At 36.0% G+C, this 15,051-nt stretch overlaps 1 protein-coding gene across 2 annotated transcripts in view; it reads left to right on the top strand.

Moving 5' to 3' along the window:
- Positions 1 to 1,654: 1,654 nt before the first annotated feature.
- LOC113106033 (nuclear factor of activated T-cells, cytoplasmic 3-like) overlaps positions 1,655 to 15,051 on the top strand; it is a 66,077-nt gene continuing 52,680 nt past the window's right edge. The window contains exon 1 of one of the 2 annotated variants that reach the window (XM_026267557.1): positions 1,655 to 2,215. In XM_026267557.1, the coding sequence (XP_026123342.1) occupies positions 2,125 to 2,215 (91 nt within the window). In that variant the 5' untranslated portion in view covers positions 1,655 to 2,124. Of the gene's footprint in view, positions 2,216 to 5,981; positions 6,939 to 15,051 lie in introns of those variants that run through there. The other variant, XM_026267558.1, reaches the window with a different exon arrangement.

The following is a 15,051-nucleotide window of genomic DNA, read 5'->3' as shown; positions in this document are numbered from 1 at the left end:
CCGTCACTGAGATAAAGCTGCTTGGTCCACACTTTTATGTTTTGTTTTGTTTTTTTTTTTGTTTTTTTTCAGTTATTGTCTGATTTTGGGTTTTTTTCTGTTATAGATGAAACACAGCATCCTGTTGTACCAACAGTGCAAAATTAAGTTATGAGGCAAACAAATAATAGAGATTTAACAATTTAACATCACATACCTCTAACAGCGAAACTAAGGATATGTAAAAAGATTACAGTTTTAAATTTGAAGTGTTTTGTTCATTTTTTCTCTCTCGTCTATAAGACAGTCCTCCACATTAATTCAAGGACTTTGAATTACTCAAACCAAGTCATGTAGGATATGTCAATGAGGTAAACAAACACTGCATAATGTTATGTAATCGGGTTAATTATTTTTGCTGATGACTTGCAATAACAAAACACTTTTTTTGTTATTCATCATGCTGGGACTGTTAGGCATCAAATAAGGTATAGCTGCAGTGTGGACTGAAATTGACACCGTGTATCATTTTCTAAGTCTGACAATTCATGTTTGAGTGTGAAGACAGATTAAAGTTTGTTTATTTTTGTGTATGGACATTAAGGCATAGTTTTTCTGGTTAAATTATGCCATCATCACTCTAATTTAAAGATTGGGGAAAATAATAGTTTTTCTATAGGGTTATTGGATATCCATGACATGTACATACAGTGTACGTGAGTATTATAATAAAATAAAATTATTTAACAAAACCCAAACTTAAAGAATATATACATTTGGTTTTAAATTGTTTATGAAGAACGACACATGTAAATGTGAAAATTAAGAGTTTTTTTTTTTTTGATTCAGAGAAATTTAAAACAAATAACTTTTTGATGTAAAGAAATGAAGGAATATTTAATTTCTGCAACATTTAGATAATCAATTAAGCAAATCTGTGACACTGCTACATTAACACTTGAATAAATGGATAGATGTTCCGGCTTCCAATGGAGCACAAGATGCTTTTTGGTACATTCTCACATGATTAGCAGGTTTTTATGAAACTGTGCAGTTCATGCAGCTTTAGCCCTGCTATCATCAAAGTAAAAGGGATTCTACAAAAAAAAAAAAAAAACACGGGATATATTCAGATTTGGAATCATTTTGTAGACTAATGCCAGTATTGTAATTTGTAAAGAAACAAATTGTATTCAGTTAGAAAGTACAAAACACAATAATGTTTACTACTATCATTCTATTTATAAACTAGACTATGGAACAAAAGTAGCCTGTGGTTTATAGTTTAACACAATATGTAAAGATATATGCAGTGGAGTCCAAAGGTCTGAGACAACACTGAAAATCAGGGATTCAAATTTGAATTTAAACCTGGAAATAACAAAGATACACAATTTATGTGTGCTTTTAAAGAATGTTAACAAGGAAACTTAATGACATATTTAAAAATGTATTTAAATGACAAAATCATGAATATAAATTATTCAGTTGTATGTAGTTATATTAAGCTATTTAAATCTCACAATTTATATTAATGTAATGTAGTATGCTGCATTCAAAATAAAATCCACTGAAACACGTGGAACGGCTGATTCACCTCCAGTTAACAACAGTTCACAGAAACTACAAGACCCATAAGCCCACTGAGGGCTAGGTTGTGTATATGTGTGAGCGCGCGTGAGTGATTGAGTGCGTGTGCGCGCGAGCGCGCGTGTGTTGTCTGCCGACTCTACTGACGTCACCGCTGGAACTGCCCTGTCACGCGCTGTTAGTAAAAGTTGGGATAGGAGCTCGAGACGGAGAGCATCAGCGAAATTAAATTACGGACGAGCTCGATCAACGGTCGCGCTGTATGAGGTGTTATTGGTTTTATTCGGTTTCTAAGGCTTAGCGGGAGACACTCACCCCTCCCTCCGCTCCACGCCACGGGCAAAAAGTTCAAGCCGCTGCGAGATCGCTGAAGCTCCGCAGAAGGTCGAAGAGTTTGGATTATTGTCAGGGAGAAGCAATAATATTTCTGCCCGGGCTTAGTGAATTAAAGCGCGGAGGAAAAGTTTAAAAGTTTTGCCTTTATTAGTAGTCAATGTAGTGTGTTTATTAAAGAGTCGGCGTATTTATACGGGTGAGCCCGAGCTGTCAAACCCGATGACTACTGCAAACTGCCCCGGGAATGAAGAGCTGGACTTCAGATTGATCTTTGGGGAAGACGGGCAGCAGCCGCCGCTAGGCCCCGCAGGTCAGTGCCACTACATCGGGATACTCTGACACACTGTTTCGGTGTTGATTAACTCATAAATCATGCATCGAAAAAGTGAGGAGGTCGATAGCAAATGCAAAACACGCTATCAAAAAGCAACAGCGCTCGCCGGCTTTTCGCGCTAGCAGCTGCAGTTGTGTTTAGTTTCTTGTGTGGTTGTAAATTCAGCCAATGAAAATGCGAAGCGGTAAGTTTAGGCGCTGAGTGAACTAACCTTACTGTTTAACCAAAGAGGATCTAAGCCGGTCACAGCGGCTCAGAGCCCTTTTAGCTGCCTTCCTAGACAGCGTTTTTGGACAACATAGGCGCGTTTAAGTGGTTTGAGACAGAGCCTCCATCAATCTGACATCTGCTGCACAGTGAAATGCTATAAAAGTTTCTGTTATGACTCGCCCTTGCCTTTAGCTACAGCACATTTACTTCCATTTCACTGATGGTTATATATTCTATATATAATCATGAATGTGACGAATAAAAATCTCGAATCTTGGAAAAAGTTTCAACCCTTACGTTTCCACTAATACTGAACTTAAACGGTTTCATTTCTCCATTTTACCCTTATTTACATCAATACATCAACAGTAGCTAGTTTTGTCATCGAGTTTGCAGGTAATATTATTATTTAAAAAAAATTAATGCACGAACATGTAAATGAGTCATTGTCACATTTAAGAGAGAGGTGTCTCTGTTTTCCCCTTTTTAAAATAGTTTTTACACATTTTGGAGCAATATTATTATCTTTTAGTTTGGGTAAGAGAATAAAGACAGAATATAAACATGCTTGGTGTGTAGTTCATCAGACATCCCCCTAAAGTCATAAACATTGTATATATTAACTATTCTTGCTTGTATCATTTAACATAATTTACATAGCTTTCAACTAGCAATTAAACTATTTAATTTAGCATTATCGCATGCCAGTCACATTACAAGACAAGACCTAAGTGCTGTTGCAGAGTAAAACTGATATTTTTACTTAAAATGCTATTTTTATAAGACAGTGTTGTTAAAATCTCAGTAAGTGTTTCCACTTCATCTGTAAATGTAGGTTATATGATATTAGTATTTGTTGTTGTTGTTGTTGTTGTTTTTTTTTTTAAGTTTGTCATGTAAGATTTATAATCAGAAAGGGCAGATTGTCTCCAGTTTGCGACCACCATACATGGCCTATGTGTGTGTGTTTGTGTAATTGCCTAATGAAAAAACGTGTGTGAGAAGTAGCAAACCCTATCAGCCCCTGTCAGTGTGCTCGAGTGTGTTGTGAAGGAAAGAGATTTGGGTATAGTGAAAGCAGAATGCCTGTGTGTGGGTGGACCCCGGTGTGTTTTTGTTTAAGTTTTGCATGGGTTTCTTAAAGTATTGCATGATCAGTAAATTGCATATGGAGATTGCATACATTGCCTAGGCAAACGAGGTCTAAGCATTTTGTGTCATATTTTAAAAGAATGACCACCTTGTTTTGTGTTTTATGTAAAATACTCTACCATTGTGTTTTAAGCAGTAACCCGAGTCTAATTAAGGAGGCTTTGCTTCTGTACAAAGATATTTGACCTCAGACACGACCGCCTGATGCTCTGTGTAGACATTCGCAGAAGAAAAGGGAAAACCTTTCATTTGAGACAGAAGTTTGAAGGATGTATTTGGACCAAATGTTGTAAATAAAAGAAGCTTTGTGTGCAAGTGATTTTCAGTCTTTTGCACTGTATAATTTGGACCGTATGTAGGATTTGTAAACACATACGCAGGTGTTATGAGATAATTATGAAGTACAACTGGTAGTGCACTATATATATTATAATTATTGCATATATAATATTATAAATTTTTTTTTTTTTAGCTGCTGTATTTAGTCCAATTTTATCCTTATGAAGTGTGGAGTATTGAGAAATTTCTAACTCATGAGCCGAGAATATCATTTTGCAGTAACTTAAATTTGTATCCTGCCCCATTGTTTAGCATTATTAACAGCTATTGACTAGAGAAAATATAATAGTTACATTTAAAATAGAAAATTTTAATTCTTTGTCAGTAGGTTAGGAAAGTTTAATATCCTAATTTAAAAAAATATATATTTTTATAAAGGTAAATATGTGAGTTTTTAGTTGTTGAAAAGGTTTTATCCTAAGTGATGTCCGTTCATGTATGTCAAGAAGTCATCAGGATTTAAATGCAGCTAAAGGGCATTGCTGTTGTTACTGTACACACTTATTAGTGTTTTCTGTGCCTCTGGCCGTTGTTAGAAAAAGATAACCGATCAGTTTTTTTTTTCTTTATTCGTTAATAAAGCTGAGAGAGTTCAAATTAGATAATTTTTTTGTCAAAATATTATCAGATCCTAATTAAATTTGATTAGTTTTGTCTGGTCTGTTTTTATTAACTAATTTGAGTTCCCAAATTACCTACTTTCTCAGAACTCGAAGCATGACATTATGGCCACCGAAATGCTGATCAATGTAGGCATTCGCACATTTACAGATCGAGATGGGACAAGCTGTAATTCAGACGTTCATGCAGATTTGTTTTAAAAATATAAATATGAAAGGTTTATTACCTAACATGCCCATTTTGTAGAGTAAATACGGTAATTCTCCCAAAATGCAGTTATAGGCAGAGAGGAAAAAGAAACTACAAACGGATGTAAAATGAATAAAGCAACAAAGATGAGAATACAGTTCTGAGTATACTTGATTTTAACGGGAGTGCTGACAAACAGGAGGTGCGAGCAGCGTTAGATGCAGTTTTAGTGCACATGCACATTCTCACTCTCACTCATTCATCACAAGAAACCTGATTTGCCGTTGCTTATATTGCAGTTATTGCCGTTATTACACCATCAACACATTTTTCATGCTCAACCAATCAACCCTGTTACTCAAGTTACTGCAAGAAAAATGATCATATTAAATATTCAGTGACTGTAATCTAACCTTTAGATCCAAACTAGCTTAATTTAGACTGTATTTTATATGCAAACCTGTTACCCTTTTTCTTCTTCCCCATTTATTTTCTAATTTAACATTGTGTATTTAATTGTCTATTTAATTTTGATATTTATGTAAATTTTTTTGCTTAAACGTAATCACACAAATCAGACAGTTTAGACAAACACGGTTCCCAAATTCAGAAATTCAGAGAGTTGTGAACAAAGAGTTTGAGGTCCTATTTTATACTCTGTCTGTGGATAGTGGCAAAAACTTCAGTATAGTATAGTATCAGTATAGACTTTTTTTATTTTTCATAGTTTTTTCTGATGCTGCTGATTTGATTGAAGGTGAGTTTTTGATCAGATTTTGAAAGTTGCTCTATACTGAGAATGTACGAAAATGAATGGTAGCTCTGTTAGTTCTCAATGGTTTTTAGTCCTGAAGTGAAATCACACAGTAGGACTGTCAGCTCGTTTGGTTAATCTGTGAATATTTGCATTGTGGCCATCGTCACCTTGAATGACCCACCCCAGATGAACTCAAGTACACGTGAGTCAACTTTCAATTTAACTTTTTTTTTTCTCTCTGTTAAGCAACATAACAAAACTAGAAACCATAAAAGTTGTATTTAAGATTTAAATAATATTTATTTTATATAAATAGGTGTATTTTTTAAATTATTTATTTAATAATAATTAAGTCCTTTATGGTTTTTTTTTTTTTAATCACTTTTCCCCGGTTAAAAAAGAAAAAGTAAGAATAGATTTAGTTTAATTATAACAAACAAAAGAAAAATAAATGAAAAGAAAAAGATTTGGACTAAATCTCCAAATCTCTCTTTTTCCTGTCACAGCAAATACACGCCATATTACTGAATCTATTGATGTGTTTATCAGTCTATTGATTGATCTATTGATTATTAATGAATCTCTGGTTGGAGATTATCATAAAGTATCAGAACAGAAACACATTATTATGAAAATTAACTGTTGCTATTTGTGTTCTGCCTTCTCAAATGATTAATCTCATAGATGTAGATAAGATCGCAATGCACAAAACTAGTATTTCATGTCCCTTGTTTGAGTGGCCTCTTTCTTTGTGGAGGTGGCAGTAGGGGCAGAAGGTGCTCTCTCAGGGCTGGGTAAAGTCAGATAGTGCAGAGCTGTCTGGCGTCATGCCCAGGCACAGCATGTGGTCTTCAGATGGCAGTGGAATTCAAGGGGAGGGGCACAAGACCCTCCTGCCCAGACAGAAACAGGAAAGAGGATTCAGTATTTCTCTTTCTCTTCACTTTTTCTGTCTCTTCATCTTTTCCATCAGCAGTTGGCATTAAATGCCATCTGGAAGTGTGGTGGTGTTGTTTTCATGGCAAACCTTTGCGTCCATCTTCCTACAGTCTTCAGGCTCTGAAAAACCAGGTCACCAGAGCAAGAGCACCAATCTGAGGTAGTTTATGAGTGGGTAGCTAAATGTCTGTGAAAAAAAAAAAAAGAAAGAAAAAAGCAGGCCGTGCAGTGTTTAGAGTCTCATCTGGCTGGCTGGCTGTCTCGGTCGTGGGAAAGACTGAAATTACATCGCTCTCAGGGTGGGTTATTTTAAGCCACAGCAAAAGAGGCAGAGGGCTGACTGCAGGTTTGCTAGTCCCGTCAGAGGATTACTCCCCCCTAGGCCAGCCAGTGCCACCGGACAAATCACCGCACCTTTGAGCCCCGCACCGCCTCACGCTGTGTGTGCCCAACAGCAGAGAAGTGTTCAAATGCTGTGCGCTACGTCCCCAGGTGAGGTCGCAGACTCCGACTCAGGTGTAGCCTTGACGCTTGTTGGTCAGGGGACGAGTAATAGGGGGCAGCTTGTCCCAGGCAGCTTAATTTAGACCACAACAGTATAACTGCAAGCCGCTAGTGTGGTGGGATGTTACCAGGAAAGCTCTCGCGACATTAAAACAGCTTTTTTGAGTGGAAAAAATTAATTGTTGTTGATGCTTTCTAAGGCAAGCATTACAGACTTTGGTTTAGGTTTTTTTTTTTTCTAAACATTTGCATAAGTATTAATCTTCAGGACATAACTCGTCCCAAACCATTTGTGCTACAGACATAACATGAGTGGTACCTCAAATTGTGCAGCTTGCTGAGAAAAGGTGTGCTATTACTTTTCTATATTATTGGGATGAAAAATTTTGTAAATGGAAAAAATAAAGAGGAAAAAAGCCTGCTGACTTGAATCTAATGAGGAAACCATGCCAAATGCAGACTTATTCTGTGGGCTATTCGTACCAAGGAGGGTAACTATAGTGTTAAGTATAACTATAAGTTTTATTCACTCTAATTCTGTAAGAACAGGGAAGTCATTGGAATCACTTTTTAGAATGTTTTTTTCAGCCGGGCAGCGATATATATATATATATATATATATATATATATATATATATATATATATATATATATATATATATATATAAAAAAAAAAACGTTGACAGCCAATCAGAATTTACCGTACTTTAACAAGCTAGAGCATTTATAGTGGCATACAACACAAATGTTGCACCCATTTAGAGAAAAATTTGTCCATTGTGAATAGTAGACATAGTGTGATCGTCATCTGCTCAAGCATGCAGGGCTTTATTTGTGTTGATGAAGTTGATATATACATTTTTTGATATATTCATATGTGATTTCGCCCAGGGTTTGAATCAGGCTAAAAATGCTGACTCATTTTTGCTTCTGCAGAACCGTGTTAACATGCAACATAAAGGTGTGAATGATCTGCTTGCAGGCGATCCATTGCAGAGGAACCGTGGAGATATTATGGATATTGTAGCAAGTGTACATGAAAGTGTCTTAAGTTAGCAATAATAGTTTTTTTTTTTATCAACAAATTTCAATCTTCAGTTGTTCAATAAATTTTTTTGATCATATTTGTGAGCAGGAGAACCTCAACAGCCCTGCCAGCTCAACTCTGCTGGGTTAGATGCATAGTTAAGTTAATCCTAGAAAAAAAATGCAAAACAAGATATTTCGCAGAATGTTGTAACCAAAGGGTTTTGGTTGACATTGACCTCATTGTAGAAGAAAGAAAGTCATGTTTGGAACAACATCAGAGTGAGTAAATGCTGACATAATTGAAATTTTGGGGAAAACTATCCCTTTAATGGCTCAGATTAAATGATGTCAGTGGCAGTTGGTAAGTAGATGTCTCAAGGCCTTACCAGTGACCAGTGAACATCTCATCTTCACTTCATTATTTTATATGTAGTCCAACAAATATAATCTAAAATGCTTCCCTTTCTGTCTCTTTTCCTCTGTAAAGGCAAAGGCATGTATTACTAACTCTACAGCAGGCTACTGATCGTTGTCTCTGGTGGTTATATTCATGTGGCGCTGCTGTTCTTAATTTGGCGAGCTTCATGTTGATTCGCTGCCAGACGCGGTGTTGTAATACATGAGAGTGAATCAGCTTTACATGCATTCAGGGCACTTGACACTAATGGTCAGGGCCATCAACATTACAAGCTCATGTCCCACAAGTCGTTTCTGGAGCTTTGTTTGGTGCCATTTAACTGTTAGCTTAGCTCCAGCAAGAGGACCATGTGTACCAGAGATTCGCCTGACTCACTGGGCTGCAGCCTGTGTGAGAGAGGGTCTGTAATGTGCTGGGTGTGAGGGGCTTGTTTCCTGGGGCGAGGCATGAGCAGATATGTGTAGCATTTGTCTAGTTTAAATTTAGTGTAACTGAAACCAGCAACATTCATAGGATGCTAATGCAAGGGAACGTTTCAGAAGTAGAGATAGAGCGACGGGGGTGTGTTGGATAAGTCACAGGTGCTAGCTGATTTTACATTTCAAATGAGATGCGTCACAGAGGCACCTTTGGCAGTGTCCTTTAGTCTTTTTTTTTTAAAACCATTGATAAGATGACTAATTGTTTTCGTTTACAAAAATAATAATAATATTAATTTTAACAGTGTTTTACTTTTGTAGTACACAACTGTCTGTGGGGTCAGTATTTTTATTTATTATTTTTTTAAGAAGTTAATACTTTTATTTAACTTGGATGCATTAATATGATTAAAAGTGACTGTAAAGACATTTAAACTGTTTCAAAATATTTTTATTTGAATTAAATTCTCTTTTCCTGAAGGTTCTAATCACCAAGAATCTTAAAAAAAAAGATAATTGTTTATATTAAATAGTAAGTAAGCTGTTTTCAACTTTTTTTTTTTTTTTTTTGAGCACCAAATCAGCATATTACAATAACCTGTGAGGGGTTGATGACCCTTGAGTAATGGCTGCTGAAAATCCAACTGTAGTGTCACAGGAATAAATACTTTTTTTAAATAATAATAATAATAATAAGTTGTTTTAAATTGCATTCATATTTAAAAAACAATTTAAACTATATTTTAAGAGACCTCTTTCAAAATGATTGAAATTATTAAAAACACAAAACAAGTTTTTCTAAGATTTTCATAATACATATTACTATATATAATACTATTTAAAGTTGCTGAAATGCATGTAGTAATTATTGAATTAACTACTCTTAACAATTATGAATTTTTTTTTTTTTTCATTTTCACATTTGATTGGAATATAGTAACAATTTACACAGACTTGACAAAAGCAGGCAAATTTTTATTTTGCAGTTGGTAATGCCACCATTTTCTTAGCAAATTGCATCAACATAATTTTCAGTCCGAAGCAGGATGCGATTTGTAGGGTTGGGTACCGAAACCCGGTACCAATATGGCACCGGTACCTATGGAACTGATATGCACCGAACCGAATAAGAATGCAGATTTCGGTGCCTCATTTCGGTGCCTCTTAAATGCCTGAGCGATGGATTTAAATATTTGTCCTGGTTCTCCAAAATGTACACAAGTAGCACGCTAGGGTTTTTAAAGCGAGGCTATAGCATTTATCTCCATAAAGATCATCTCATCTACTGTAAAGATGTTTCCTCCAGCGAAAATTGAGCCCTTAACAAATATGAACGCATACTTTAATTACACTTATTTAAATATACTTCATTTAATTATACATATTTTATACATACACTATGGTGCAAAAGTCTTAGGCAGTCTGTTGTCAGACCACTTGTGCATTCAAAATCTCACTAGATTATTATTCAAATTAATGGCAAAATGAATGTTTGGAAATGTAAACTGATATTTCCTTCTGACATACAAAAGCAAAAGATCTAAAATAACTGTCTTAAAACAGTGGAAACTACTAATGTGCCTAAGACTGTACTTATTGCTAATTTATAAAGAATGACAATACAGTCATTCACTGAACTGATTAAAGAGTGATTGACAGAGATACAGTAGAAACATTATGTGTGGTTTTGTATTAAATAATGACCCGGATCATGAAATACATTTATTGGTCTTAGAGTAAGGGAAGCTTGGGAAATGAGAGCATCAAATGAGTGTGTGAATGCTATGGATTTATTTTAAAATTTGTAATGTTCTTTAATGTTATCCTTTTTAGTTTGTTTTTTTTAATTTTTAATTTATTTTTATAGAAGTATCGATACAGGCACCGTTTAGGCACCAGTACCATTTTAAAAGTATCGAAATGGCATCAGTATCGAATAAAACCCAATCGATACCCAACCCTAGCAATTAGGAGGCATTCACACAGGACTTTAGTTCTTAATCATGTTTTACTAGTGTTTTTTGTTTTCTGAAATAAGTATTTTCAGGGAGTGCCTGAGTACTGTTTATTTATCTGTGTTAAATACCATACTAAGATAAAATGTATATATTTAATGATCTGTAACCACAAACTGGGATTCCGAGTTCAGATTGTTTGATCTTGCAATTTTTTTCTTTCCTCACACTTGTTTGTTGCATTGTACCTGAGGTCCCTAGTATTCCTCAGAGTCACCGCTTCACTTCCTTCCCCTTCTTTTGGTCCCTAAGGCACTGTTACACAATTTACCCTCGGGCCGTTGTGTAATTAAAAGTGTGTCTGACAGCTGGATAGTTGTGTGTGTGTACAGTACGTCTAGGTTGAGGCGTATCGCAGATGAGGCTCTGAGACTTTTGGCGGCTGAGATGATGAGTCTATTTTGATTCACTGCAGTAATTGTGCTTTCAGTCATGTAAATTTCTTCCTTTGCTTAAAAGATGTCCTTTAGGCCACAAAAACCTAACTTAAGTGTAGTAATGCAGAAAGTAAAATCACTAAACCCTAATTGGCATTCATTTTTTCAGCGCTAGTTCTCGGTTTCTTTCTCTCTTTTGTTTTTTCTTTTTCTTTTTTTTTTTGGCTGCAGTTGGAACCAAAGGGTTTCTCAGATAGGGAACAAAACAAACTAACATGATGATCTAAATATTCTGGTTCGTGGTAAGTAATATAATGATGCCAAGGCTTTGTATATAGTGTCTGTAAGCAAAATCAAAGTCTTTTGATTTCTTTTTGCTCTGTTGACCGCTTTGATCTCAGGTGAATTCAGCTTCCTTTCATATACAGTTTGAACAGGCAAAAAGCACTGTTTATGATTCATAGGGAGAGGCATGAGGCCTTTCTTTTTGGTTTTGGGAATCGTAAGTTGCTCTGTAATGGGAACTGCAATTGACCAGGCGTAAGATCTGAAACTAACTCCATTGCTTTGGTTATTTCAGCAGTGATTGACAAGGTTGGGACTAAATGAACCTGAGGCGTTCCCTCTGCTGGCTGAGCTTTGTTTATCCTGTAATGTTATCACAGCATGAGATGGTTTAATTAGGGAGCTTTATTTAGAAAGCAAACATACGTTCATGTTGGCTTAGGCTGCCATCACCTAGCACAGCGGACATCTGCAGCTTGTTGATGTAACTGGCTGCAGAACGGGGCTCACCTGCATGGGGAAAAATTGGCTAAAAGCTGTAAATTAAGACTGAGACAAGGTGAATGTTGTGAACTGATGTTTCTTTATTATAATGTCTAATTCACACCAGAAACATCTGCTAATACACTTGCTTTGGTCCAGACCAAATACAATGTTGTTTTTTTTTTTTTTTCTGTTTGGTGTGGTTCGCTTTCACACTGCCCTTTTTGCAAGTGAACGAGAAACTGTAAACAAGACACAAGATGTGCTTAAGATCATCCATTCATTAGTTTATCCATTCAACCATACCAGAGTTCATTTGGAAGCGGACTGAGATGGTTGTTTGGTCCTCACCCAAGTGCGATTGCTGTAGTCACACTTGCCCATAAGATCTCCACCAATCGAACCAAACAAGACAGGTGTGAATACACCCTAAAAAGATATGACTTTTCGTTCTATTCAGTTTCTGTTATAAGATTATAGAATTCCATTTTGAAGACCAAACGTTATTAAATGCAGACAGACTTCAGATTACATTACGAGCTGCCAGGGCGGTCAATGGTTTCACCTTTTTTTTTCTTTTTTGTATTATAAGAATATGTAAAACTGTTTCATAAACTATTTGATTTAAGGCCACTTTTTATAAATAGAACGATGTCAATATATTTTCGTAGAGGCAATTTATTAATTCATATCCTAGATTGAATTAACTATAAAATATTATGTTTAAAATGTAAACACAAGTTAATAAAGCAGAATCATATTTTTCAGTTTCACCTTTGCATTTAAATCTTACCTAATATCATATTTTTTGCAACATGTAGAGTGATTCATCAGTCATGGGTCTGCTACAATGCGGCATGTAGGCCTTCTTGTTTCTTGGAAGGATGACTTGTCATCTTTTTTCACTTCCTAAAGCAACGGTTTAGTGTGTGCAAAAGTTATTTGCTACTCTAGAAATCAGTTTTGTAAATTATGGGACCTATTTATAGAACAGGCTCATTCTACAAATATCTATAGGGCTTCAGCTTAAAGTTAAATTAATCTTATTGGTTATTTTGGTTATTTTAAAAGAAATGTAAATTTGGCAAATTCACTGCCACAAACAAACCAACAATATTTGATTATTGTCTCAGCTTGCTGCATGCACAATGTGACACAAAAACAGCAATGTAATCTTTGTTCATGCTACGCTGCTGCTTGTTGGAAAAAAACAACAACTTGTTACTGGAAAAGGTGAATTGTTCTGAAATCAGCTAAGCTATGCTAATGGAAATATAGTTAATAAAAATGAGCAAATGCATTTTTAAAACTGTCTTTGTGTGTGACCGCAGAATCCCAGCTGACCTCTTTCAACTGAGTCTGCTTGACTGAGAGCTTCTAACATCGACTAATGAGATACACATATGCCCCCACACTCGTATGCAAGCTTAGACAAAGGCAAAAACGCACACACTAACATACACATACAAATACTCGTGCCGTGCGTCTCTTTGTGTTCTTAATCGGCTACCGTTGAGCGCTACAGAGATGTTGGTGCTACAGGTGTGGGCTGCTCTGTGCAGCTTGCGTCAGTGTTTAGAAGTGACGGCACTCTGCCAACAGTTCTTAGAAATAGGCAGTGTTAGGAGGAAGCTTGTTTGGTCAAGAGAACACGCTTATTCAAAGTCTTCATCATTCGATTTCTGATTTACAATCAATTGTTTTTTTTATTTTTTAAGCCAGTTGTATGAGAGAGACAGTTAGATGTTTGATCTGTAAGAAAAAACCTTTGTACATGCAAGTGTTTTCTACATAGGGAACTCCGGATTAGGTTACACCCATCACTACAGATGATACGCACACACTAGCACTCAAGTCAGGATGTTGTGTAAGCAATTCAGGAATTGACCCTCTTTGAGGCATGTACCTAGACATCTTATAGCCCAGAGTTCACGTGGGTTGTCGAAACAATGGGAAATTTCCCAATTACCTGAAATTCAGTACTGGTACCCAACTGTAGCTTTTTTTTACTGCTTTACTCTATTTACTCTGTGTAATTTTTTTTCACCCCCTACCCCACCCCCGCCCCAATTTTAATAGGCTAATAGTAGTTTTTTTCAACTATAAAGAAATTCATCTGGTTGTAATATTTATTTTTATAATTTATTTGTTTTATTTAAATTTGATAGAAAGGGAATATTTAAATATGTACATAATGCTGTAAAAAGTAATACAAGAGTAATATATTTCTGTTACATGTTAAACCATACTTATATTTTGACCGGTTGCCATGAAGTTCCTGTGTGTATACTGTATGATGATACTAGTTTTCTCAAATGAAACGCTTAAAATTTTGCGAAGTGACTCTCACAGCAGCTCTGGAGATTAAGGTTTTGTGTTCATTCCGTTATACAGTGAGACACAGAGGCCAAAAATCACTGCGAGGGTCACATGTGTCACCCGCGTTTTTGTCATTCATATGAACAGAGGCAAGTGGAACATGCAGGATTCATATTTAAACCATCTTTTTGCGTTTTAATATTCACAAACTCTAGTTCGTATCACGATTCGAATTAAGTGGTAGACCTACTTCTGATTCATTCATCCAAAATTGACGAATTCTGTGATATTCCACGCTATAGATTAAATTGCGTTTTTATGAATGATCCTGTCAGCATTTTCGCAGGAACCATATGACCCTAGAAATGTAATTATACTTCAAAACATTTCGGCTCGTGTGTTGTTTGAAGGAGCTGCAGGAGTAACATCACGTCACAGGGTATCTTTCTCTCTCTCTGTAGCGTGTGGCCAGATGTGTTCTTAGGTACTGTAATTTGGCACCGATTGATTTAACATGAATCGGTACTCGGTAGTACCAACGCAATTCGATCGGTACCCTGAAAAGTACCAAGTTCGGTACCCAACCCTAAGAGCCAGGGGTCACAAATGCACTTTTGATATTTTATGTTGGCCTAAAGCTCAATTCTTGAGTTGCCAAATGTTTTTCACAAAGCATCAGCAAAACAAATGACTCTGGAGAGAAGCTGGGGAAAGCAAAACAACATGTGCAGGTAGGAAAATGATGTGACGCAAGAC

This window comes from Carassius auratus, chromosome 7 (genome assembly GCF_003368295.1).
Source record: "Carassius auratus strain Wakin chromosome 7, ASM336829v1, whole genome shotgun sequence".
Classification (NCBI taxonomy): Eukaryota; Metazoa; Chordata; class Actinopteri; order Cypriniformes; family Cyprinidae; genus Carassius; species Carassius auratus.
Note: the sequence above shows the minus strand (reverse complement) of the source record. Positions and strands in the feature narration are given on the sequence as shown.